General features: G+C 43.7%; 1 protein-coding gene across 1 annotated transcript in view; it reads left to right on the plus strand.

The window, feature by feature from the left end:
• The window catches only part of SUCLG2 (succinate-CoA ligase GDP-forming subunit beta), a 219,745-nt gene that overhangs the window by 131,347 nt on the left and 64,491 nt on the right, over positions 1 to 23,907 (plus strand). Inside the window, exons 7-9 of the mRNA XM_081853591.1 lie at positions 3,501 to 3,597; positions 9,668 to 9,829; positions 14,744 to 14,886. Coding sequence (XP_081709717.1) covers positions 3,501 to 3,597; positions 9,668 to 9,829; positions 14,744 to 14,886 — 402 coding nt within the window. The remainder of the gene's footprint in view (positions 1 to 3,500; positions 3,598 to 9,667; positions 9,830 to 14,743; positions 14,887 to 23,907) is intronic.

The following is a 23,907-nucleotide window of genomic DNA, read 5'->3' on the forward strand; positions in this document are numbered from 1 at the left end:
TCCATGGCCTTTTAAATGTGTCTGTGGGAAGCGGGGGTTATTGTTTTGTTGTTTCGGTTTTAACTATTTATCTGTGCTTTTAACTTGGGAACCGCCCTGAGATCTTTTGATGAAGGGCGGTATAGAAATCAATCAGTCAATCCAAAAAATTTTGAATGAGCAGCTCTACCAACAGAGGATGAGGCCTACCAGAGAGTACTTTGCCCAGCGTCTCTCAACCTAGAAAGCTGCCTTACCCCGCGACAGACCCGGATCCATCTAGCTCAGTCTTAAGCTGACTGGCAGTGGCTTTCCAGAGCTTCATGCAGGAGTTTTTCCAACCTTACCTGGAAATGGCTGGGGATTGAACTTGGCACCTTCTGCATGCCAAGCTGATAGGAGATCAACAACATCTGGAGGGCCACCTGTTCTCCAGCCTTGCGTTAGAGACAAGCATCCAAGGACTAAGATTCCTCATAGCACCCATACAGTTATTTTATGAACAGCTTCCTCTATGTTGTTACCAGGTCAGCAGTTTGTTTCAAGATAGGACCACTGGAGGGATGATGTGGCGTATGGGGGAGGGGGCACATGCTCTTTCTTCCCCAAGACAGCCACAGACATCAGTCTCTCCATACTTCTGTTTAGCCTTGGAGTTGGCAACCAGAGGCTAGCTGATTCTTTTAGAAACTTGCGGTTGTTGATCTGCAGTTGTTGATTCCCCAATATAATGAGGCAGAGGAACAAACTGTTAGATAAACTAGCCCCTGTTTCGTTGCTCCGGGTTGTAGGCCAGACTATTGAAGGTGAAGTTGTTCCAATGCCATTTGAGTATGCCTAGTCTTTTTTTGGAAATGTAGGCAGTCTGAATAGAAAGCGACCTGTACTTCTTCACAGCCATGCAGATGCACCTATTGTCACCTTTCCTTTGCACCTGGTCACATTATGTTTGAATTTTTAAGGCTTGCAAACATGTCCTGTCTAGCTACATGATCCAAACACTCTGTTGCATCTGCCCGCCTTATTTGCATGTGTCTAGTTATAAATGAGTGCTGGAAGCCATCTAACTAATGCTCAGATCCAGGTCTAGTTTGTCCTCACCATAGTGCCTTAGGAAAGGTAAGAAAGCCAAGGTAGAGCTTGCCAAAGTACAAGTCAATTATTTCAGTCATCTGTGGCAAGTGTCCCTATTTCTGCTTCCATCCCCTTTTTTCGGGTTTTTGTTCTTCTAGGAGATGTTTGATAGTATCCTTTGGTTCAATGAGAGAGAGAAAGAGGGAGATAATCAATTGCTGTTGAGTGAGGACTGTATCAGTCCAGCTTCTTGTGGAAGTTTATCTTTTAATTTTGATTTTTTTTTTAATTACAAAAATGAACAAACTTAGTGATTTGCATCTTGTATCCTCCTGGAGCTTTTCAGAATGCATAAAGCAAAACAGAAGTTCTCACTTCAGAGATTGCAAGGTAAACCAATGGTTTCAGAACTTTTTGGGGCCACTGCCTTCTTGGTTCCATAAACTCATCCCCAGTGCCCCTTACCCTACCCTACAAAAAGCACTATTCAGAATGGTGTTTTGCACAACCCACTAAGGAAGGTGATAACACAATAAAATTCAAAATGGTAAGAAGTAATTGCACAGTTATTCAAAATCCATCAAGCAAAAACTATTTAGCTTAATTCAACAAAAGAGATGGACCTGATCCAGGGATAGCAGCTTTTCATATTCTGATAAGTCATTTATACTTCCGGAGCCCCCTCTCCTACGACCTCTTGCCTCTTAGCTCCCTCCTAGGTAATTCCACTGTCTCCCAGCAGGGTGGTACCAGCTACTTTGGGAACCACTGGTCTGAACTTCGACAGGGAAGGGGACAGCAGAGGGAGCACAAAATCAAGGACAGCAGGAGAAGAAGAACGCACAAATACAATAATAAGCATTTAGGCCATTTAAGTAGGGGGCAAGGATTAAGGGGTTCTAGTTGAGCAGGTTCTTCGCAGCTAAGACCAGGAACGATGGGCATGTATTGCTGAATGGGAGTTTTCTCGTCAGTCCTGTTCCCCCTTCCAGCACACAGCCACAGGAGATCCTGTGGTATCCTCTAGGTCACGCATGTGAAATAATACTGAATCAGCAACACAAAACATGCCCTAGAATCTTCTAATATGCATGGGAGTTCCTGAGCAGGGAAGGGACTGTGCAAGGGTTTTTTTCCTGAAAGCAGAAAGTTTGAGGATCACTGGAGTCCCCGGATCACTTACTCTAAGAACAAGGAACTTGTGGTTCTCCAAATGTTGTTGGACTACAGCTACCATCAGCCCTGACAATTGGACACGTTGCCTGGGGATTATGGGAGCTGAATAGCATGTGGAAGTTCCACATCCCTGAGTTAAAGTATTTGAAAATACTGTGGTACCTCGGGTTACTTACGCTTCAGATTACAGACTCTGCTAACCCAGAAATAGTACCTCGGGTTAAGAACTTTGCTTCAGGATGAGAACAGAAATTGTGCGGTGGCAGCAGCAGCGGGAGGCCCCATTAGCTAAAGTGGTGCTTCAGGTTAAGAACAGTTTCAGGTTAAGAACGGACCTCCGGAACGAATTAAGTTCATAACCAGAGGTACCACTGTATTAGGATATGATGATGGGGTGGGGAGATATTGGAGAATAAAGGACTCCTTATCGTCCCCAGAGAACAAAATTTGGGGACAAACAGTTGAGATGGCCTCCTGTAATATAGTTATCAAAGTAGAAGACTGAATGAATTGTAGTTCATGGCAAGGAAGGTTGCGGGCGATTATAAAAGGCTCAGCAGATCATGAAGTTAATGCCGTTTCTAAATAGTGGCCTCCCTGTTTGCTTTTTTACAATTACATTTAAGGAATATGCAGCAGTTATTTAGTTAGTTCTGATCATGTGTCAATGCTGCTTACAAGAAAACAGATAAGAGCTGAGTTTAGAGAGCAAAGAAGCCAATTTTTCAACAATTGTTTCTTCAGTCAGAGTTGCATTTTGATGCTGGAAGGGAGGGTTTATACATTTTCCAAACAAATTCAGCAACTAATCTGCATTTGTCAGCTGCATATTGCTTCACAGTTTCTGAATTTAGTCTCATTAAGGTAATCACTTTAACTTCAATATCAGCATAATGTATTCATTATCAACTCTCAAACTTGGTTCATTGTGCTTAAATTAAGTTTGTTTGAATTAATGACACTGCTTTCTCTCTCTTTTTTAACTACAAAGTTCTATTTAGTGCACTGCAAAGAGTGAGCCTCTGTAATGTTTGACATTTCAAATCAGCATTCCATTTCCTCCTGGCTAAAATAATCGGCCACTGATTTAAAAGCAATAGATAGCATTAGTGTTTCATAAAGGAAGGTTATTATGTCATTAACTTTTTGTAGCTGCTTTTACACTGATGCAGAAAATACAAACATCTTTAGCATCTTAATTCAGGATAATTCTCTGCCCGCCTCCGCTGGTTTACTTTTGTGTAATTATGCACCACTTTTTTCAACTTTAGGCTGCCGATCAAATTAAGAAGCTGTACAACCTTTTCCTGAAAGTTGATGCCACTCAAGTTGAAGTGAATCCCTTTGGCGAAACTCCAGAAGGACAAGGTACGAAAGAGAAAAAGAAAGATTTAAAAAAGCACCTTGATCTAGCAGAGAAATAGGAATTTCTAGATGAACTCACATGCATGGGAGTTCTATACTACACCCTTGTGCCAACATAACCTCCCTAATTTTCTAAGAAAATGTGCCATGGGCACACCATCTGCCTCTTTTCCACCATTGTCACATTCAAAATCCTCACTCCTTTCCATGGTTTGACTGTGATGTGTGATTCTGCGCTCATCAGAGCTAAACTCTTGTCCTGTTTGCATGTTTCCTTGCATGAGCAAGTCCTGACTCCTGCCCAAAACACGACAACAGGGGCTCTTACAGAGACCTTCATTCACATAAGTAATGATACAGGCTCAGCAGCCAAATTGGCAGTAGGTGTCAGAACTTCAGGAGCCAGGCAAAGAAGTTTGGAACTGAGCAGGAGCAACCAAGATGCCCCAACCAATTTTCACACCCCTCCCACCAAGCTTTTAAAGGCCAGGTCCGGTGTGCTTGTTTACATGGCTCTCTTGCCCTGCAAGACTGCTGTGGTTATAAATGCACACTCTTCCCATCTATGGAGAGTGGCACCTGGTCCTTGACAACAATCCTGTGTCTTTCCCTGTGGTTTTCCCAGTAGTGATGTATGGAAGTGAGAGCTGGACCATAAAGAAGGCTGATCGCCGAAGAATTGATGCTTTTGAATTATGGTGCTGGAGGAGACTCTTGAGAGTCCCATGGACTGCAAGAAGATCAAACCTCTCCATTCTGAAGGAAATCAGCCCTGAGTGCTCACTGGAAGGACAGATCCTGAAGCTGAGGCTCCAGTACTTTGGCCATCTCATGAGAAGACAAGACTCCCTGGAAAAGACCCTGATGTTGGAGAAGGGGATGACAGAGGATGAGATGGTTGGACAGTGTTCTTGAAGCTACCAGCATGAGTTTGACCAAACTGCGGGAGGCAGTGGAAGACAGGAGTGCCTTGCGTGCTCTGGTCCATGGGGTCACAAAGAGTCGGACACGACTAAACAACAACAGCCTCTGCCGCCTCCAGCTCAAATGAAGCTCTACGCTCCATGGAAGAGGCGAAAGGGGGAGAGCCTCCATCCTTGGTTACCACAAAACCCCACTACCACCCAGAGTTCTGCTTCTGCTTCTGGGCATGCCCGATCCTGACAGGACCACTGGGATTGTGAAATTGAGAGGGGGACCAGAAGCACCTCCCTGCTCCTCTTGCTCCATGCGAGCACCCTAAATGCAGGCACACTCGTGGCTAGGGCAGTGGCTAATTCTAAACAGAATCGCCTTCATAGCCATAGCTTGAAACTCACTTTAGGCCTGCGCCTCATCTGGCTAACATGGCATTGAGTTAAAGGCCAATTAGATTCTCAACAGGATCTTTATCTCCCTTAACAGATGTTTATTTATGGGAGGCTTATATACACAACTCTTCTCGTAACAGCTTCCAGCATAGTTACTGTCATATTTCAAGCCGCCAAAATCTCATTTTCCATGGATTTTCCGCCCTATTGTTGCTTTACTTGATTATTTTCCCCATTTCTGATACAATATGTGAGTGAAACTTATAATGATTCATTTGTGTCATAAGGAATGTTCAGGGCTAAGCAACAATGCAAAAATGCAGTAGTTTCTTTCTTTCTTGGCAGACAGACAGTATCCCAAGTCGGTCCAAATCCCAAGAAACGTGTGGACTAGACTGAAGTATAAATACTGCAGTGCTTTTAGGGTGAACAAGCTTTTTTTATTCTATTTTACTTCTGATATTTCTGGGAAAGCTTTGCACCATAGATAGTCGCAAAAGCAGTATACACAACCCTCAATGAAGATACCCATCAATCAAAATAATTCAGCATTTAAAACAAAACCCACAAGTAAAAACATAAGCTGTATTATGCTTGCTTGGAATTTCATAAAATGCCTGCTGAAATGGAAATATCTTTGCCCAGCGCCTGAAGTTCAGCAGGGAAGGGCATATCTGACTGCAAATGGGAGTTCTACAGAATCAGGCCCACAAAGCTGAACCCTTTCTTCCTGGTGGATGTGAACCATAGATCTGATCCACTAACGGAGAAAGAAATATAACTGTGCATAAAGAAACCTAAATAAACGAGAAACCCTTAATGGCTCAATTGATTTGACATATTTTTTCCTACATTTTGGTTGTCAAAATGCAGCAAGATGCCATCAGTTGTAGTCCACACAGTTATAAGCAAATAGCATAATCTTCTCCAGTAATTTGTATCTAACAGATAACCCAGTAAGGAGAACTTGCCACATTAGTGAATAAAACAGAATGTTTTGAGTCTTAGAGCGAAAATCTCTGGTTACTTAATGGCTCTCTTAAAAGCCACAGATCTTCGATGATGCAGGAAAGAGAAATTTCCCTTTGCCTCAAGATTGTGTTCCTTTGGACACACAAAATGAAATATAGTAAAGTGACTTTTTTTAAAAAAAAAAGAGAGAGAGCAAAACATCATAAAAATAATTCATTTATAGTAACACATGGCAATAATTCAGAGATTGAATTACAGTCATGATCAAGTGTGTGTTTGTTTTATGACCGTAACACACAATAGTCAAATTAAACTGAATTATTGGGCGAAATGATTAATGATCAGAATTTACAAATGTTGCCTCTGTGCAGGAGCTGCTGCTCTCCCCCTCGCCTCTAAAAAATTCCCTACGGCATTTTGAATAGATTTGTGGCACCACGAACAGAACAGTAAAAGAAACCAGATTCAAAAAAAAAAAAAAAAATGGAAAAGAAAGATGTATTATTTGTAAATTATTGTATTACACTTTCTAGCTGGATTCTAGGTGTTTTGCATTATACTAACTGCATGCAGATTAGGGCTGCAGCCACACAGCAGTTTATTCCATTTCCCTGATGTTTCCCTCACTGTTTATTTCTTCATTGTATTTGAGCTTACACATAATGTAAAATACACTTCCAGAAAACTAATGGAATATGGCACACGTTTAGCACTCGCTTCCATGTGACCTGATTCCAGAAAAAAAAATCCATTTCCCATTCCTTTCAATGGAAGCCGATGTAGTAGATAGTGGTGGGTTTATTGTACTGTATCCTGTGATCATGACCTCAATCCGGATACAGTAGTTTGCAATTGTTATGTAACATGTCACCAGGAACCTAGGATAGTGATCTTCGTTTACATTAGTTACAAGAAAGGAATTTCCGACTGAACATACAGGAAAACTTTCCGGCAGAAAGAGCTGTTCGACTGTTTCCCTCGGGAGGTGGTGGACTCTCCTTCCTTGGAGGTTTTTAAGCAGAGGTTGGATGGTCAGCTGTCATGGATGCTTTAGCTGAGATTCCTGCATTGCAGGGGGTTGGACACAATGACCCTTGGGTCCTTTCCACTTCTTCGATTCTATGATTTCAAGACTGATGACAGAAGCCCATATAAATATCCTGCATTAATATTGGGAACGGCTTTTTCGGCTGTGGCTCCGATCTGGTGGAATGCTCTGCCACAAGAGACTAGGGCCCTGCGGGACTTGACATCTTTCCTCAGGGCCTGCAAGACAGAGCTGTTCCACCAGGCCTTTGGCCAGGGCACAGCCTGACTCCCTCCTTTGGCAATCTTCACAGAACTCTAGCCCAATGGTTGCCATCAATTTGATTTGAAGTAATTTTTTAATGAAATGATTTTAGAATGTTGTATTATTTTATTGTTGTTAGCCGCCCTGAGCCCAGCCTCGGCTGGGGAGGGCGGGATATAAATAAAAATTTATTATTATTATTATTATTATTAGGTGTTTTGCATCCAGATGTATATCCACGTTCAATCTATGAGTGTGGTTATGAATAGAATTTGAATGTTCTGCTGCTGTGGAGCAAGTAGGCAATTTGTTTACCTCCTGTATCACAACACAAACACACCCCGGTGCTGCTTATGAAACCCTGGATTAAATTAATATCCTTTTTTCCATTGAAAAGAGATCAGTAGTCTTCAAAGAATGCAAAAATAACTGTTGGTGGAATAGGAGATCTTCACTTTAGGCCCCATATGCACTTTGTATTTAAGGCAGTATCATACCACTTAAAGCAATGGTCGCTTCCCCCAAAGACTCTTGGGAATTGTAGTTTTTTAAGAGTGCCAAGACATATTAAGAGACCCCTGTTCCCTTCACAGACCAACAGTTACCAGAGTTCCCTGAGAAGTGGTATTGACCATCAAGCTACTCTGGGAAATGCAACTCTGTAAGGGGAATAGGGGTCTCCTAACAGAATATTGGGGCAGGGGAGCCATGCCTATTTAAAGTGGTGCCATAAATGTGGCCACTGTCCACATGTATCCCCTCACCCCCTGGATTCTTTGGGCGAAGCCATAACCCTAACCCTGCTGCTTTAAATATATATTGCAGGTGGACCAGAGTATAAGCAGGTACATTCTAGAGTAGGTGAACAGGAACTGCGAAGAACTCTGCAAGTGTTGTTGCAGTTCATGCTTAAATCGGAGATTAAAATGTCTGTCCTAGATGGCCCCAAGGACTGCCAGCGTTCTCCTTGCCCCTTAGCATAAGCTGTTGAATTCACGCATCTCTGGCAGCTTCATGTCAATAGCAAAAGCAGTGGGAAAGCACTCCAAGAATAGAAGTGCCGGGGCTCTCTTTGATATTTGTTCAGAAGAAGAAAAAAGTGCATTTGTATAATCTATCATGTATGTAACAGTATTCTTTTGACGGCAGAAAATGTTTTATAAATATTAATAGGTGGGCTTGTTTCCCTGCTGTTTTGCAATGTTGCTCTTGTTAATGGTGAAAGTTCTGCAGAAATTAGATTTCCATGGTGACGTTAGGAAGGTCTGCTAGGAGAGTCCTGCTAGCGGTGCAGGCATGGATCAGGGTTTCATATCTCGGTTAAGAGCAACCCCTGGTTAAGGTTGGAGCCGGAAGCGGGAAGGAGATGTTAGAATTCCTGCTCCATGATTGCAGTCATGGGATTGTTGTCATTCACATGACGGTATGTATTTTGACTCCACAAAGTGGGAAGTGACGGAGACAGGATGTTTGTGTTACTGTGTTCCGTGAAGCGGGACTATTGTCCTTTGTTCTTTCTATTTGCTATCTGATGCTAGAGAGAGAGGGAGCCATGTTGCAGTACTCCGTGTGTGTTTATAAGTAAATAAGGTAGATTAGCCAAAGTGCTGAGTTGCTGAGGTTTGTTACGCAAGCTGCAAAGACTGCGGATCCCTAAGTGTGCCGATGTCTGTTGGCATCGGTGATGTTCGGGCAGAAGAAAGCTTTTGAAACTCCCGAGCGAAAGACCAGGAGGGAGAGAACATGCCAATCGGGCATGTGTCTCTGCCAGGGCCCTACTCGAGTGTAGGACAAGCTCCTGACAGGAGAGTGCAATCTCACGGCTCCTCATGTGTGTGATCTGCTTCCAAAATTGCACTTGTTTATATTTAGCTGCTTTTTTTGTTTGATTACTTCTGTTTGATTTTAGGTTGCATTTCCTCTTGTTTTCAGATCTGTTTGTTATTACATTTATACCCCACCTTTCCACCAGGAAGCTCAAGGCATATGTGGCTCTCCCCCTCCCTAGTTTATCCCCCTGTTTTTCTCTGACTGTGTTTGTTTGTGCAGGACATATTAAAACAATCGCTTAAAGGCTTTATTAACATAATGCGTAAGAGCTACAGCTATTACAGATTTGTAATTAAACACATGCATTGTTACGTCGGTCTGTTGAGAACATTTATGGGAGACTGCTCTGTTGAGCTTCCCTTTTCTGCCCTGACTTTCATTATGTGTTTTCGCCACGCTGGCGTTCCACATCTTAGTTTAAGACTCTTGACACCTGGTAGGCCTATGGCAAATTGAGTTTTGATGTCTGCTGTTCTAAGTCCCTGAGGCCTGCTTCTGTATAATTCTGTTGGGGGGCGGGGCAGGGAGTTACATTGATTTTGCAGAGATCAGGACTGTGCACTCTCGATACGGGAAAGTGTGGTGCTTAAAAATTATGCAACTCTATTTCACATTTGGAACTAACCACTCAATAGCTCTGATGTATTGATTTCATTTCCCTTTCATTTAGTTGTGTGCTTTGATGCCAAGATAAACTTTGATGACAATGCTGAGTTCAGGCAAAAAGAGATATTTGCCATGGATGACAAATCTGAGAATGAGCCAATAGAAAATGAAGCTGCCCATTATGACTTGAAGTACATAGGCCTGGATGGAAACATTGCCTGTTTCGGTAAGCAAAAATGTATTCATACAATACGTTTCTGTCTTCGATTCAAAGACCTTATGTGTTAAAAGATGGGGGGGGTATTTGGAAGCTGGGGGTGTTTCAAAACCAGCATGCAATAGGACATGGAGGTATGCAGTCCAATGAAAACCAGTCAGCAATTCTGCCATGCATGCAGGTCTTTGAAGAAGAAGAAGAAGAAGAAGAGTTTGGATTTGATATCCCGCCTTTCACTCCCTTTCAGGAGTCTCAAAGCAGCTAACATTCTCCTTTCCCTTCCTCCCCCACAACAAACACTATGTAAGGTGAGTGAGGCTGAGAGACTTCAGAGAAGTGTGAGTGGCCCAAGGTCACCCAGCAGCTGCACATGGAGGAGCAGAGACGGGAACCCGGTTCACCAGATTACGAGACTACCGCTCTTAACCACTACACCACACTGGCTCATGACTAAAGTTGTCTTTTGGATTCCCAGCCATGTGTTTGACATAACCATTAACAACCATGGAGGCTGCGTTCAAATAATCATATCTCAGCTTAATGAGCCAAGGTATGAATGAGCCTCACGGCTGCATCTACATCCCATTTGCACAAGGTCCTGAACAAAATAGAAAGTTTGCGGTAAACTTGGCTTTCCCAGGAAACTATGGTTAACAGCTTCAGATATTGAAGTTAATATCTTGGCTTGTTCTGAAGCTGTTAACCCCAGTCTCCCAGGTTGGACGAAACAGGAAACTATAGTTAATTGAAGACTTCCTGGTTTGTTTGCCAGCTCAAAGGTTGAAATCAAAGGCTCGTTCATAGATTGGCTAATTAAGCTGCAATATGATCGTCCAAACGCGGCCACTTAGTAACATTAAAAATGTGCGGCAGAGCTGTTCTTCACATTTAAGCTGCATGCAGTCATTATTCTTGGCATATGCGCGCTCTGTGAACATCAAAGATGCCAAATGATGGCGGGTGGGTGTTTTACTTACTCCACAACTGTGTTACTGGAATTGTCAGCCATGTATCCAAAAAGTTGTCAACATTTGAATAGAAATGAATTCTAAATAACGGAAGGAAAAGTAATTGCTGCCCCAAGGAATCTGGGCAGAATGTTTCGACTGCATACCCAGAACTATCATTTGAATTTAGAATCAGTGTTTTATGTATTGCTTCCTGTATGGAAAACCATCAAAGAAAATGTGCTACAGACAATGAATGGGGCCTTTTTAAGGGTTCATGCTCTTCTGCACATGATAGACCTATCCACTGGAGCAAGTCATTATGTTCTGGTGGACGCCAGTCCAGGCTCCCTACCCACCACCCAGGCAAGATTTTAGAACAGTTGAGACCTCAACTAGATGTCACTCAAGCAATCCCTGATCTGAATTTTTCACTTTTTTAAAACATTGAAATAGCCATATGGATCAGCGAATGGGGAGTGGACTTTAGCTGGTTCCTCCCATGAATTTTCCCCAGTCTAAATTGCCTCTCTCCCCAAGCTGCTATTAGCAATTTGGGGGTGGGGGTAGATAAGTCTCTAGATCTGTAGTTCCCAATTGGTGGTCTGTTGACCCAGGGGGTCCGTGGCGCCATTTCTGTAAAAAAAGCTACCTCTGAAGGAGCATCTCCAGCCCCATCGTTCTACCCAGACACTGAGGTCCAGCGCTGAGGGCCTTCTGGCAGTTCCATCACTGCGAGAAGCCAAGTTACAGGGAACCAGGCAGAGGGCCTTCTCGGTAGTGGCACACGCCCTGTGGAACACCCTCCCACCAGATGTCAAAGAGAACAACAACTACCAGACTTTTAGAAGACATCTGAAGGCAGCCCTGTTTGGAGAAGCTTTTGATGTTTGATGCATTGCTGTGTTTTGGTATTTTGTTGGAGGCCGCTCAGGGTGCCTGGGGAGGCCCAACCAGATGGGCAGTGTATAAATAAATAAATAAATAAATAAATAAATAAATAAATAAATAAATGGGAACCACTGTTCTAGATCAGGGGTCTGCAAGGTTTACCTTTAGGCCAGTTCACTCCCATGGAGATCGCTCCATGGGCTGGATTGTGAATGAGCAGACACGGTTTCCGGCGCTGCGGGGGCTTGGTCCAGGAGCGGGTCGTGGGCCGTTTAAATGACCCACTGTGGTCCGCTTGTGGCCCATGGGCTGCAGGTTGCCGACCCCTGCTCGAGATCAAATTAGAAGCCCCAGTGCAGCTGCTTTATTACTAAACAACAACAAAAGGATCACAGATCTCAGGTATGTCATGGCTACAACCATACCATACATTTAAAGCACATGGCTTCCCTCAAAGAATGTTGCGAATGGTAGTCCTGTGAGGGGTGAACTACAGTTCCCAGGATTATTTGTGGGTAGCTTTATTCTTCAAATGAATGGTGTGGATGTGACCCATGCCTGGATTGGCTCTTAGTGAGAAGCATGGGACTATTTTTGAGAGGGCGAGGGGATTTTCTTGTACACACAGAATCTTCCTACCCAAACCTTTGCCTTTGGATTATTGTCTCTTGTTTCCTTACAATTCTTGTTCACTTTTCTTTTTAAAAAGTTTGATTAGGTTATATATAATAATGATGATGATTTATTATCTATACCCCACCCATCTGGCTGGGTTTCCCCAGCCACTCTGGGCGGCTCCCAACCGAATATTAAAAACACAATGGGGCATTAAACATTAAAAACTTCCATAAACAGGGCTGCCTTCAGATTTCTTTTAAAAGTAAGATAGTTGCTTATTTCCTTGACATCTGAGGGTGTTCCACAGGGCAGGCGCCACTACCAAGAAGGCCCTCTGCCTGGTTTCAGTGTAAGTTAACATTATACTTTGGTTCCCCAGCATTTTAAAAGCCTAACCTGATAAACAGAATGTACATGCATGACCATGTAAATTTGGGATCCTGTATTATTTGAAAAATGTTTCAGTGAATGGAAATAAAAGATTAAATTATTTATCTGGACCACTTATATTTAAGCAAAAACTCTTAAGTGCTTTATAACATAACTTAAAACATGTGAAATAAACAGGAGATACAAAAAAAAGAAAAAAAAACAACCCAGGGAATTTTTACGTTCTGCAAAACACTATTAACAACTAGAGCATCATTTTTAGTATCAAAATAAATATTACACATAAAAATCAGTTTCAGATATACAAGGAAAATTCATAATAAAAATGGAAATAAGAGCTGAACCAGTCTATATTTGACATAAACATTTCATTTACACTTTTTTTTAAGCCTTCATGGGAATTTTAAAAAAAAATGTAGAGAAGTAGCTTTTTGCTCCTCACAGTTTATGGCATGTAGATTTCTCTCCATGCTTAATTGCGAGATTCAGAGATTGTGGTAGAACAAATTTGTAGCTTTGGTACTGAGGTCTTAATCTAACTGGAATTAACATTTTAAAAAGGATTTGTAACTCATTAAACCAATAGCACCATCAAATTATACGCCTGAAACATCCCATCCGGATTGTAGGCTCCTGGTCAAGGAATTTTAAAAAAATAACAGCTTACTTTGTAGAGAGCAATCAATTTAACGTGCCAAAGCATTTTCTTCTCTCTTACCCAGATGAGTTAATGTATTTGCAACACAGGCAACATTTAACATAGCAGAGGTGTCAACCATTAAAAAAAAGAAGATAAAATCTAAAGCATTGTCATCAAAAGAATATCCAGTGGGAGTTTGGTTAAAAGGAGAACTGAGTTTTTAAATATTTTCCAACAGGATGTTAGCTTTATGCCAAGGTTAATGAAATTAGACATGGCCCATAAAACTGCCAGGGGAATTAAGGGATCAGTGGTAAGTGAAGGAGACGTTTTGTGGGGTTTCTGCTGGTTTCAGAATATGGTTTTTGCTCCTAATTCCCTGGGAAAGTATATGCAAGTTCAGAACATAAAACTGTGAAAACATCATTGTATTATGCACAATTAAAATTATGCTTCATTTATTAAGTACTAATCAATTAAAATTACCCTATGAATGGGCATAATTTAGCCTGCAAGTCACATGCAGTCCCCAAGCAAGCTTTGCTCTATGTTTTCTTCCCAGCATCTGTCAGGGTTCCTCTCATTTTCTATACAAAACCAGTGGGGAGCCTGCAACAGAACATTGCAGTATATTTCCCGACTCTAAAAGGGACTGTTCCTCTTCAGCCAGCCTGGAACAGGAACCTTGTGCCACTGTTTCAGACTTCTTTAGCACCCCATTTTCCCCACCCCGCCATACTATTTTGGGCCTTGAACCTAGTAGGGCAGCTAGAGTTGAACCATGAGGCCAAAGTCCAGGACGCTGCAAATCACCGCTTAGAGAACGGCAATTGGAGAGTCAACAGCAAACAGGCCCAATGGTGTCAGCTGGGTCTATTTGGGCTCTCACTGGTATATTTTAATGGAGGCGGGGGGAGTACACTTGCAAATAGTGCTGCTCTGTTTCCAGAGATAACTGGCAATTGCAGCAGAGAGCAGGAAGTTGCTATATGGCCTTTCTTTCTCTCTCTCTCTCTCTCTCTCTCTCTCTCTCTCTCTCTCTCTCACACACACACACACACACACACACACCCCAATAGTGAAACATGTCTTAGTCCATTTAGTTCTGCATAATCACTGGGGAGAAATGAATCAATAAATAGCAGCCTAAGAATGCCAGACACCAAATATTGCTGATGTCTTCTTTGTATCCATGTGCATTAAACCTGAAAGTCCATCTCTTTTACACTGTTCCCTGCTCTCTCTCTCTCTCTCTCAATCTCTCTCTCTCTCTCTCTCTCTCTCTCTCTCTTTATTGTATTATTAGTTACAGCGTTTTCCTACCACTCTTAAACTGTAACTTCTCTGGGTAGTGGTAGTGGCACTTTCTAAACGACATCCCTACGAGTCTGCATTTCGCCATTTTAAAATGCACAACTCTGATTCTCTTAATTGCAGTCAATGGCGCTGGGCTTGCTATGGCAACGTGCGATATCATTTCCCTTAATGGCGGAAAGCCTGCCAACTTCCTGGATCTTGGTGGAGGCGTGAAAGAAGCACAAGTATATCAAGCATTCAAACTGCTCACTGCTGATCCCAAGGTAAAGCCTGTTGACTCTGCACAGACGCTTTCTCGATACACTCGTATGTTTGCCTTCATAAAGCCAAAAAGTGTGCACTGAGTAGCATCGAATGCAGCAACTCTCTGAAGTTGTGACAGTTTGAGTCTCCTTGGCTCAATCCTGTTCAGCTACAAGAGGAGGGCCTTAATGGCTCAGTGGCAGTGCTCCAAAGTAGCAGAGCTCATGGAAGCACAGCTCCTGCACTAAGAGGAAATGCTATAGCTCTGTGGACTGGTAGCTTCACATGCACAAGGTCCCAGGCATCTCCCATTTGTGCATGCACAAAGTTATTCCCAGCCCTACTGATCTGTCTCAACACCCCTTTTGATTTCGGAGACATGCATCTGGCCCCACAACTACAGCTTCATCACGGGAGTGAGGTCACCACCTTCTGTAAACCTTCAGCTCAGGCTCACAGTCTAACACAAAATCTAGCTGTGATCCCATTGTTCTGATTCCTTTGGAAGTAACACCAAGCACCTTTTCACCCAACCATGGTTTTACAGTGCTGCCTCGCAAGACGAAATTAATCCGTTCCGTGAGGCTCTTCGTATAGCGGTTTTTTCATCTTGCGAAGCAAGCCCATTGACAGCTTAGCGGATTAGCGCTATTAGCGGTTTAGCGGCTTTTAGCGGATCAGCTGATAAGCGGCTTAGGAAACGGGGGGGAGGGGAAAAACCCCGCAGGAACTCGCAAGACATTTTCGTCTTGCGAAGCAAGCCCATAGGGAAATTCGTTTTGCGAAGCGCCTCCAAAACGGAAAACCCTTTCGTCTAGCGGGTTTTCCGTCTTGCGAGGCGTTCGTCTTGCGGGGCACCACTGTATTCTTTTATCCTAAACCTCCACTGCTCTGCAGGATATCTTTTGAGAATAAAGGGCTAAGGAGTAAACTCTACATAAATCCGGAGTGGAGTCCCTAAGACAGTTGGATGGCTCCTTGTAGGCCTCCTTCCGGCAACTCCTGATACTAAATGTATTGCTCTGTTTTCCTTTGGACCACATAAGCGAGGCTGGGAGCAGGGTCTTATCATCTGGGCAGCCCAGGACCTCCATTCACACTGCCCAGGCTTGCACCCTGGGGAGGTCACTTCAGTGCTGCTAACGCTGTGGCTTGACTTCACCCCTGAAGGCACACTCCATGGTCTTTTGAGGCAGATGAATGTTGATTGTACCACATTGTAAGCAAACCGTAAGGAAGAAGTCGTGTCATAAAACTGAGCAGGCCTTTGGCCGTTTCAACCACAGCCATCGCATTTTGAAGCTAGCAAGCTCAGTAAGTCACACTTTTATGCATTACTAGTTGTGTGGGAGCCATTTCTGTGGGGCTGTCTCAGAAGGTGGTGGGCTCTCTCCTTCATTGGAGGTTTTTAGCCAGTTGTTGGATGGCCACCTGTCAGGAATTTAACTGCAATAACTGCATTTCAGGGAGTTGTACCAGATGAAACTTGGGGTCCCTTCCATTGAGTTCCTGCACCACTGCAATCCAATGAACACTTGCTCACCATGCCAGTCATGTAATGCCATTTTATTGGGTAGCTTATGTGGATATTCTAGTGGCGTGAAGGAGAGAAGCATAGGAGTCTTGATGGGGAATATATGACTGGGGTATTTATAAATTTCCCAACAGCCTGGAATCACAGTGCAGTGAGAAGCAGTTCCATTGTTCTTAGATGAGTACAGTGGTACCTTGGGTTACAGACGCTTCAGGTTACAGACACTTCAGGTTCCGCTAACCCAGAAATAGTACCTCGCGTTAAGAACTTTGCTTCAGGATGAGAACGAAAATCACGTGGCGGCAGTAGGAGGCCTCATTAGCTAAAGTGGTACTTCAGGTTAAGAACAATTTCAGGTAAAGAACGGACCTCCGGAACAAATTAAGTTCTTAACCCAAGGTACCACTGTATGTCGAAGTTACCAGCATGAGTTTGACCAAACTGCGGAGGCAGTGGAAGACAGTAGTGCCTGGCGTGCTCCAGTCCATGGGGTAACAAAGAGTCAGACACGACTAAATGACTAAACAAACAAACCACTGTATGTAAAAAGGGGCTTGAACTGAGCCAGTTGGGCAGCAAAGACTAGTGTAATTACCTCTGCCTACATTTTTTTCCATATTCAGATTATTACTGCAGCAATGACTGGCATCGTGCCATGATTCAATGTGAGTGGCGCCAAAGAAACAACACAACTGGATTTTTGTACTTGTTGTTAATATCACTGTTCGCCAAACAACAGCTCGGTTGGTAGAACGTGAGGGCTGTGGGTTTGAGCCCCATGTTGGGCGAAACATTCCTCCACTGCAGGGAGTTGGACTAGATGGCCCATGTGTCCCTTCCAGCTCTACAATTCTATGATTCTCATCTCAGAAACATCAAGTTTCAATTCCTGGCTTTGCTGGAGACTTTCTGTGGCAAATGAATCAAAGGGCCTGGTGCATTTGATCATAGTGTCTATTCCATTTGGGGGGGTTTCTTTTTTCTTTTTAACCCGTCGCAATTTTATTTAATAATTCTGATTTCCTTTCATCTGCTCCTTTTGTTTTTTCTGTTTCATGTTATCTCTTTTAATTAATATTATCCACTTGGCTCTCTGATAGAAATGCTTCCTGTTCTGTAAGTTGGAGGGAATTTGGCCACCTCAAGCTTTCCTCTCTCCCTCGCTCGCCACATTTGTTCTTTTTCACTCTTTCCATTTTTACTTTCTCGGTTCTTCCTCCAGCTTGCGTCCTGCTGCTTTTCAGAATATGCCTTTTTTACTTCTCACTTTCATTTTTATTTTTTGTATATAAAGCATCCCACTGGACAAGTTGGGCTTTTGCCATCCTTTGTAAAATAAGTGCCCTGCTAAAAGCGGTGTCTGCCCTTGGGCGCCTTGCTAATAGGAATGTCAGACCTTGACAGGTAGGTACAATTGGAGCCTGTGGCTTTGTCCACTGTAGATTTCAAATCAGACAGAAATTATTGCCACCATCCTTTTTAAAAAAAACAAAAAAGGAAAAATATTAACCTCTTTGGCTTTTACTGTATGCCTCTGTATACCATTGCTTTGCTTCCTGAGTTGTTGTTTTTTATAATATATATTAAATATATTCATGCTGCAGTTCCCTTTAAATCAGGCGCATCTGAGCTGCCTGTCCCTTTGGTTCTGCAGAGTGAGGCTTAAGTGTTGCCCCTCATGTCACTGCTGTGGTTGTGCACACCAGAGAGATTACGTCACTTTTTCCTTTCCACAGCAAGTTATGAGGACTATTGCAGGCAGAACCGAATTGGGATTTCCATCAATACATTGCAAGCGATCTGTCTCCTGTTCAATGCAGACATGCATCAGCTATGCATGGTTTAAGAAGAAGAATTACAGATTGCCTCTTATTCATTATCACCACTCCTATAGCATGGGGCAGTTTTTAAGGCACTGTATGAGCTGTTGGGACGTAACATGCAAGAACGCTTTTTTTGCAAAGCCTTTCTAAAAATCTGCCTGCTCCACTTACATTTCCTCTTGTCTCTTCTGCACTGCTTTCCATTCATCTGTCTCAAATCACCTTGTGTTTATGTTGCTGAAAAGAACTGTTTGGCCTTCCGCTGCTGGCCCTTTAAGACTGGGACAGACAGAAGAGTTTGGATTTGATATCCCGCTTTATCACTACCTGAAGGAGTCTCAAAGCGGCTAACATTCTCCTTTCCCTTCCTCCCCCACAACAAACACTCTGTGAGGTGAGTGAGGCTGAGAGACTTCAGAGAAGTGTGACTAGCCCAAGGTCACCCAGCAGCTGCATGTGGAGGAGCGGAGACGCGAACCCAGTTCACCAGATTACGAGTCCACCGCTCTTCACCACTACACCACACTGGCTCTCATGTCCTGGCATCAGGACATTCATTCCCTGAGATGCTGTAGCCTTGAGATGCTGTAGCCAAGCTACTCCTCAAATCCCTATACTATCTCAGATCCAGCACAAGCTCCCTTTCCTTACCTTCAGAACCCTCCATGGACTTTCCCTCCCCTACTTCCTTTGCTCTTTTATCTCAATTCATCCCTGTCTTCACTTTTCCAGCTCCACCAGCACCCAACACCTGAAGGTCTCCTCCTTCTTCGTAGACCTCTGTGATGCCACCTCTTCCTGCTTTCAGATCCCTCCTCGAAGTCCACCTTTTCCATGAAAGCTTTGGTACTATCCCTTAGTGCCTCTCATGCCCTTCAGTGACTCGGTGTGCAACTAAGCCTAAGCACATGTTACTGAAACAACTGCATGTTGCTTCCCCGTTCAGCCTTGTCTCTACCAACCTCCCTCCTTCTGTTGTTTCTCCTCTGTCAAATTCTAGATTGTAAGCTCTTCACAGCAGGGACCTGGACTCTTCCACTTTATAAAGCACACCCATGTACACTGAGGGTGCAGTGAAAACTATTTATTATTATTATTATTATTATTATTATTATTATTACAGTGGTACCTCACGTTACAGACACTTCAAGTTACAGACTCTGCTAACCCGGAAATAGTACCTCGGGTTAAGAACTTTGCTTCAGGATGAGAACAGAAATTGTGCTCCGGCGGTGCAGCAGCAGCAGGAGGCCCCATTAGCTAAAGTGGTCTTCAGGTTAAGAACAGTTTCAGGTTAAGAATGGACCTCCAGAATGAATTAAGTACTTAACTCGAGGTACCACCGTATTATTATATTTGCAGAGCCAGTGTGGTGTAGTGGTGAAGAGGGGTGGACTCGTAATCTTGTGAACCGGGTTTGCATCTCCGCTCCTCCGCATGCAGCTGCTGGTGACCTTGGGCTAGTCACACTTCTCTGAAGTCTCTCAGCCCCACTCACCTCACAGAGTGTTTGTTGTGGGGGAGGAAGGGAAAGGAGAATGTTAGCTGCTTTGAGACTCCTTCGGGTAGTGATAAAGCGGGATATCAAATCCAAACAACAACTCCTCCTCCTCCTCCTCCTCCTCCTCCTCCTCTTCTTCTTCTTCTTCTCCTTCCTTTCCCACCCCTAAAGGCAGCAGTGGACAGCACAGAGGGGTGTTGCTGCTCTGCTTGATGGCAGAATTGCTACGACTTACTAGGATGGGGCAAGGGCGGGGTGAAGGCAAGATCGGAGCTGTGCAGTAGTGGGAGCACCCGATTGGCCCTGCCAGCATGCCTGCACAACCCCGATCTCGCCTCTGCCCCACACCGTCCCAGTCCACAGTGATGCTGCTCTCAGGAGGGCAGCAGCAGAGCACCATTCCAGGCCCCAGTTGCTTCAGGGCTAAGTCCTCTCCTCACCTTTAGTGCAGTGTCCAGGTTACAAGAAGGGCAGGTGTGGGTGGGGAAGTTTACTTGTAATGACTTCCATAGATGCTGTTTTTAGAAAGCCAGAGGGAGAGCATGGCTTGGCTAAACGCAGTGGCGTAGCGTGGGTTGTCAGCACCCGGGGCAAGGCAAGTAATTTGCGCCCCCTAACCCGTGGATTTGCGCCCCCTAACCCGTGGATTTGCCCTAACCCCAGATGTTGCGCCCGGTGCGGCCGGCCCCCCCTGCACCCCCCACGCTACGCCACTGGCTAAACGTTCTCCACCACAATTGGAGCATTGATGCCACGCCTCTCTCATCCTTCCCCCTATCCTTCAAGGTTGAAGACAGGCTGCCATTAGACTTTCAGGCATTCCCTTCTGGGAAGCATTGTTGACATTGCCAGGATAAAACGTTCAGTGGCTATTACTGAATGGGAGTGGCTAATAGCATCCAATAATTGAAATCTTTATATATCTGGTATGGTGGGGTGCGGAAATAATAACCTGACATTGTTGTGACAATCAGACTTCACAATCCATTTATTTCTAGACACTTCTTGTGTTGTAATTTGTTTCTGTAAGTTGCTCTCCTCTTTCCTTCTGATTATTTGAGCAATGGTATCAGTATACAGGGACGCAGGTGGCGCTGTAGGTTAAACCACAGAGCCTAGGACTTGCCGATCAGAAGGTCAGCGGTTCGAATCCCCGCGATGGGGTGAGCTCCCATTGCTCAGTCCCTGCTCCTGCCAACCTAGCAGTTTGAAAGCACGTCAAAGTGCAAGTAGATAAATAGGTACCGCTCCGGCGGGAAAGTAAATGGTGTTTCCGTGCGCTGCTCTGGTTTGCCAGACGCGGCTTAGTCATGCTGGCCACATGACCCGGAAGCTGTACGCCAGCTTCCTTGGCCAAGAAAGCGAGATGAGCACCACAACCCCAGAGTCGGCCACGAGTGGACCTAATGGTCAGGGGTCCCTTTACCTTTACCTTTTTATCAGTATACAGAAAGCCCATCATGTTGAAACAAACCCTCACTGTTTCAGGGGCATGGTTTTCTGTAAACAAGAAACTGAGTAATAAAAGAAGTTTCTTCGAGGTCACTGATGCTTCTGTGATCAAGTTCAGACATGGATCTCACACAACTCCTCTGTAAGCATAGCAGGGGAGGCTGTCCGCTCAGGACTGACCTGTGTGAACTCTTGTTTCCTTTCCATGAGGCAAAAGGATCACACAAACCTCTGCATGTGACTGCAACACACTCGCTGTAGGCTTGGTCTAAGCTTGGGTCCTGCCCATAGGCTTTCCCGTAATCTTGTTGGCCATGGTGAGAACAAAACGCTGGACAAGCTGGGACCTTTGACCTGATCCAGAAGGGCTGTTCTTCTACACTCATATAGCAGTGGAGTTCCTACTAGAGACAAGTGATTGATTCAGGTTATGTTGAGCGTGTCTAATGCTTGGCTGTGGTCAATTGTGCATTCTTAATTGTTAGAATCTTGCCCTTGGACCAAAATCTGCTTTAGATTATTCCTTCTTTATTTGCTTAAAAAAGAAAATCAATCTTTTCTGTATAAAATACCCAAGGCAGCTAACAAAATAACCACCAAAACAACAATTAATTAAAACATGACATTAATAAATTTAAAGTGGTGCTTAAAAAAAAAATCCATAGCAGCATAGGAAGTTAAATAAGTAGATAGATAGCAGTAGAAAGGTTAGACAAACTGCCATGGCATCATGGCCAGCAACTGGTCTGGGAAAGTTAATGAGCAGACGCTTAGACTGTATTTCATGGGAACTGCCAAAATGGCGTCTGCCGCTTGAATAGGACTTTTGGATTAGCGTTAAAATCCACACAGGACTATAATAATGTTTGCTTCAACTCGCTTGTGGAAATAACTCAGAGGTTAATAAGAGGAAAAATGATAGCAACAACAAGATTGGAAGGCGGGACTTGTGAACATCAAAGCAGCAGAAATATGAGAGGATTGGACCCTTCTGAGCTCGAAGCATGGGTACCCCTAACAAAAAATTAAAAAATTCGGCAAAATATTTGGACTTTATGATATGTATTGGCATAATTTGGATTAATTAATGAGACATGATTGGATTGTTAAATGGAAATGTAATAAAAATTATTTAAAAAGAAAAAAGAAATGAGGCAGTCTTTATCCTCCACTTAAAATCCAAAAGGAAGGAAGACAGTTGAACCCCACTGGAAGAGAATGCCTTAAAACAATGGGGGACCTGTGGTCCTCCAGATGCTGAGACTCCGGCTCCCACCAGCCCCAAACAGCATGACCAATGGGAATTGTAGTTCAACAACAACTGGAGAGCCGGAAATCCCTCATTCCTGTTCCAGAGTCTGGGAGAAACCAGTGAAAAATCTGAATACCCACCCCATTTCATAGCATCAGAGAACACAAAGGAAGAGCCTAATACAGGGGTCAGCAGACATTTTCCAGCAGGGGGCCAGTCCACTGTCCCTCAGACCTTGTGGGGGGGCAGATTATATTTTGAAAAAAATAATGAATGAATTCCTATGCCCCACAAATAACCCAGAGATGCATTTTAAATAAAAGTACACATTCTACTCATGTAAAAAGACGCTGATTCCTGGACCGTACTCGGGCTAGATTTAGAAGGTGATTGGGCCAGATCCGACTCCCGGGCCTTAGTTTGCCTAACCGTGGCCTAATATTTATTGATTTCTAAAACTTATGTCACACTTTTTATGCCTGTTAACATTGCATATAAGCTACCACAGCATATGGTGATGGCCAGTAGTGGACAGCACGGTGGGGCAAAGGTGCTTACCTGACCACCTGACAGGGGAGTCACTGCTCTTTACTGGAAGGAGAAGCCATGAGGCGGGGGGGTCAGTGGAGTGCAGACACCCCAGCAGGAGTGCCAGATGGTCTCCGCTGGTGTGTCTGCACTGCACAGACCTCGCTGCCTCCTATCACCCACCACAGTAAACAGTATTGCCCCACCTATTTGGACGTCAGGGAAATCCCTCTAACTGATCATGCTGCTGATGACCATGAGCTTCAGGGGCTCTAAAAGGGGATTAGAAAATTTTATCAAGGACTAGGTTGGTAATGGCTACTGGTCATGATGGCTTTATAGTATCTTCAGGATCAGAGGCAGTCACTGGGTACCAATGGTGGGAGAGAGCTATTGCCCTCATCTCTTTCTTGTAACCTTTCTGGTTGACCGCTATAGGACTAGGTGGGTTCTGAAATTTTCTCTGTTTAAAACGAGACAATGTTATTTTAAAAGTAGGTTTGAAAGGCAGGAATAGCACGGTATCTCTTGCTAACAGAACAGAAGCTTCTACTTATAATATTTAGAATATGGTCAATAATAACATTAGACCTTTAATCAAACCAGCTGATTATTAATAACTGTTTACTTGTCGTATTCAGAGGAGATTATATTGACTGACATTTCTCCAACACTGTAAAATGTTGGCTATTGGCAGCTGTTAGCTCCCATAAATGGAATAATTGATGACAAGCTTAATTTGTTTTCTTCTGCAGCCATGCCTCAGTCCAAACACAGACTGTTGTTTTCTGAATATGGAATAAGCATTTCTTATTCATGTCACTTTTCTTAAGCTTGTTTACTCCTGTCCAACGAATCACTTCTGTCTAAGGCAGCGAAGGTAAAATAATGGCAGGGGAACATCAATGCCATTATGGTGTGTGTGTGTGTGTGTGTGTGTGTGTGTGTGTG

Source organism: Podarcis erhardii, assembly GCF_964252035.2.
Source record: "Podarcis erhardii genome assembly, chromosome: 2".
Taxonomy (NCBI): domain Eukaryota; kingdom Metazoa; phylum Chordata; class Lepidosauria; order Squamata; family Lacertidae; genus Podarcis; species Podarcis erhardii.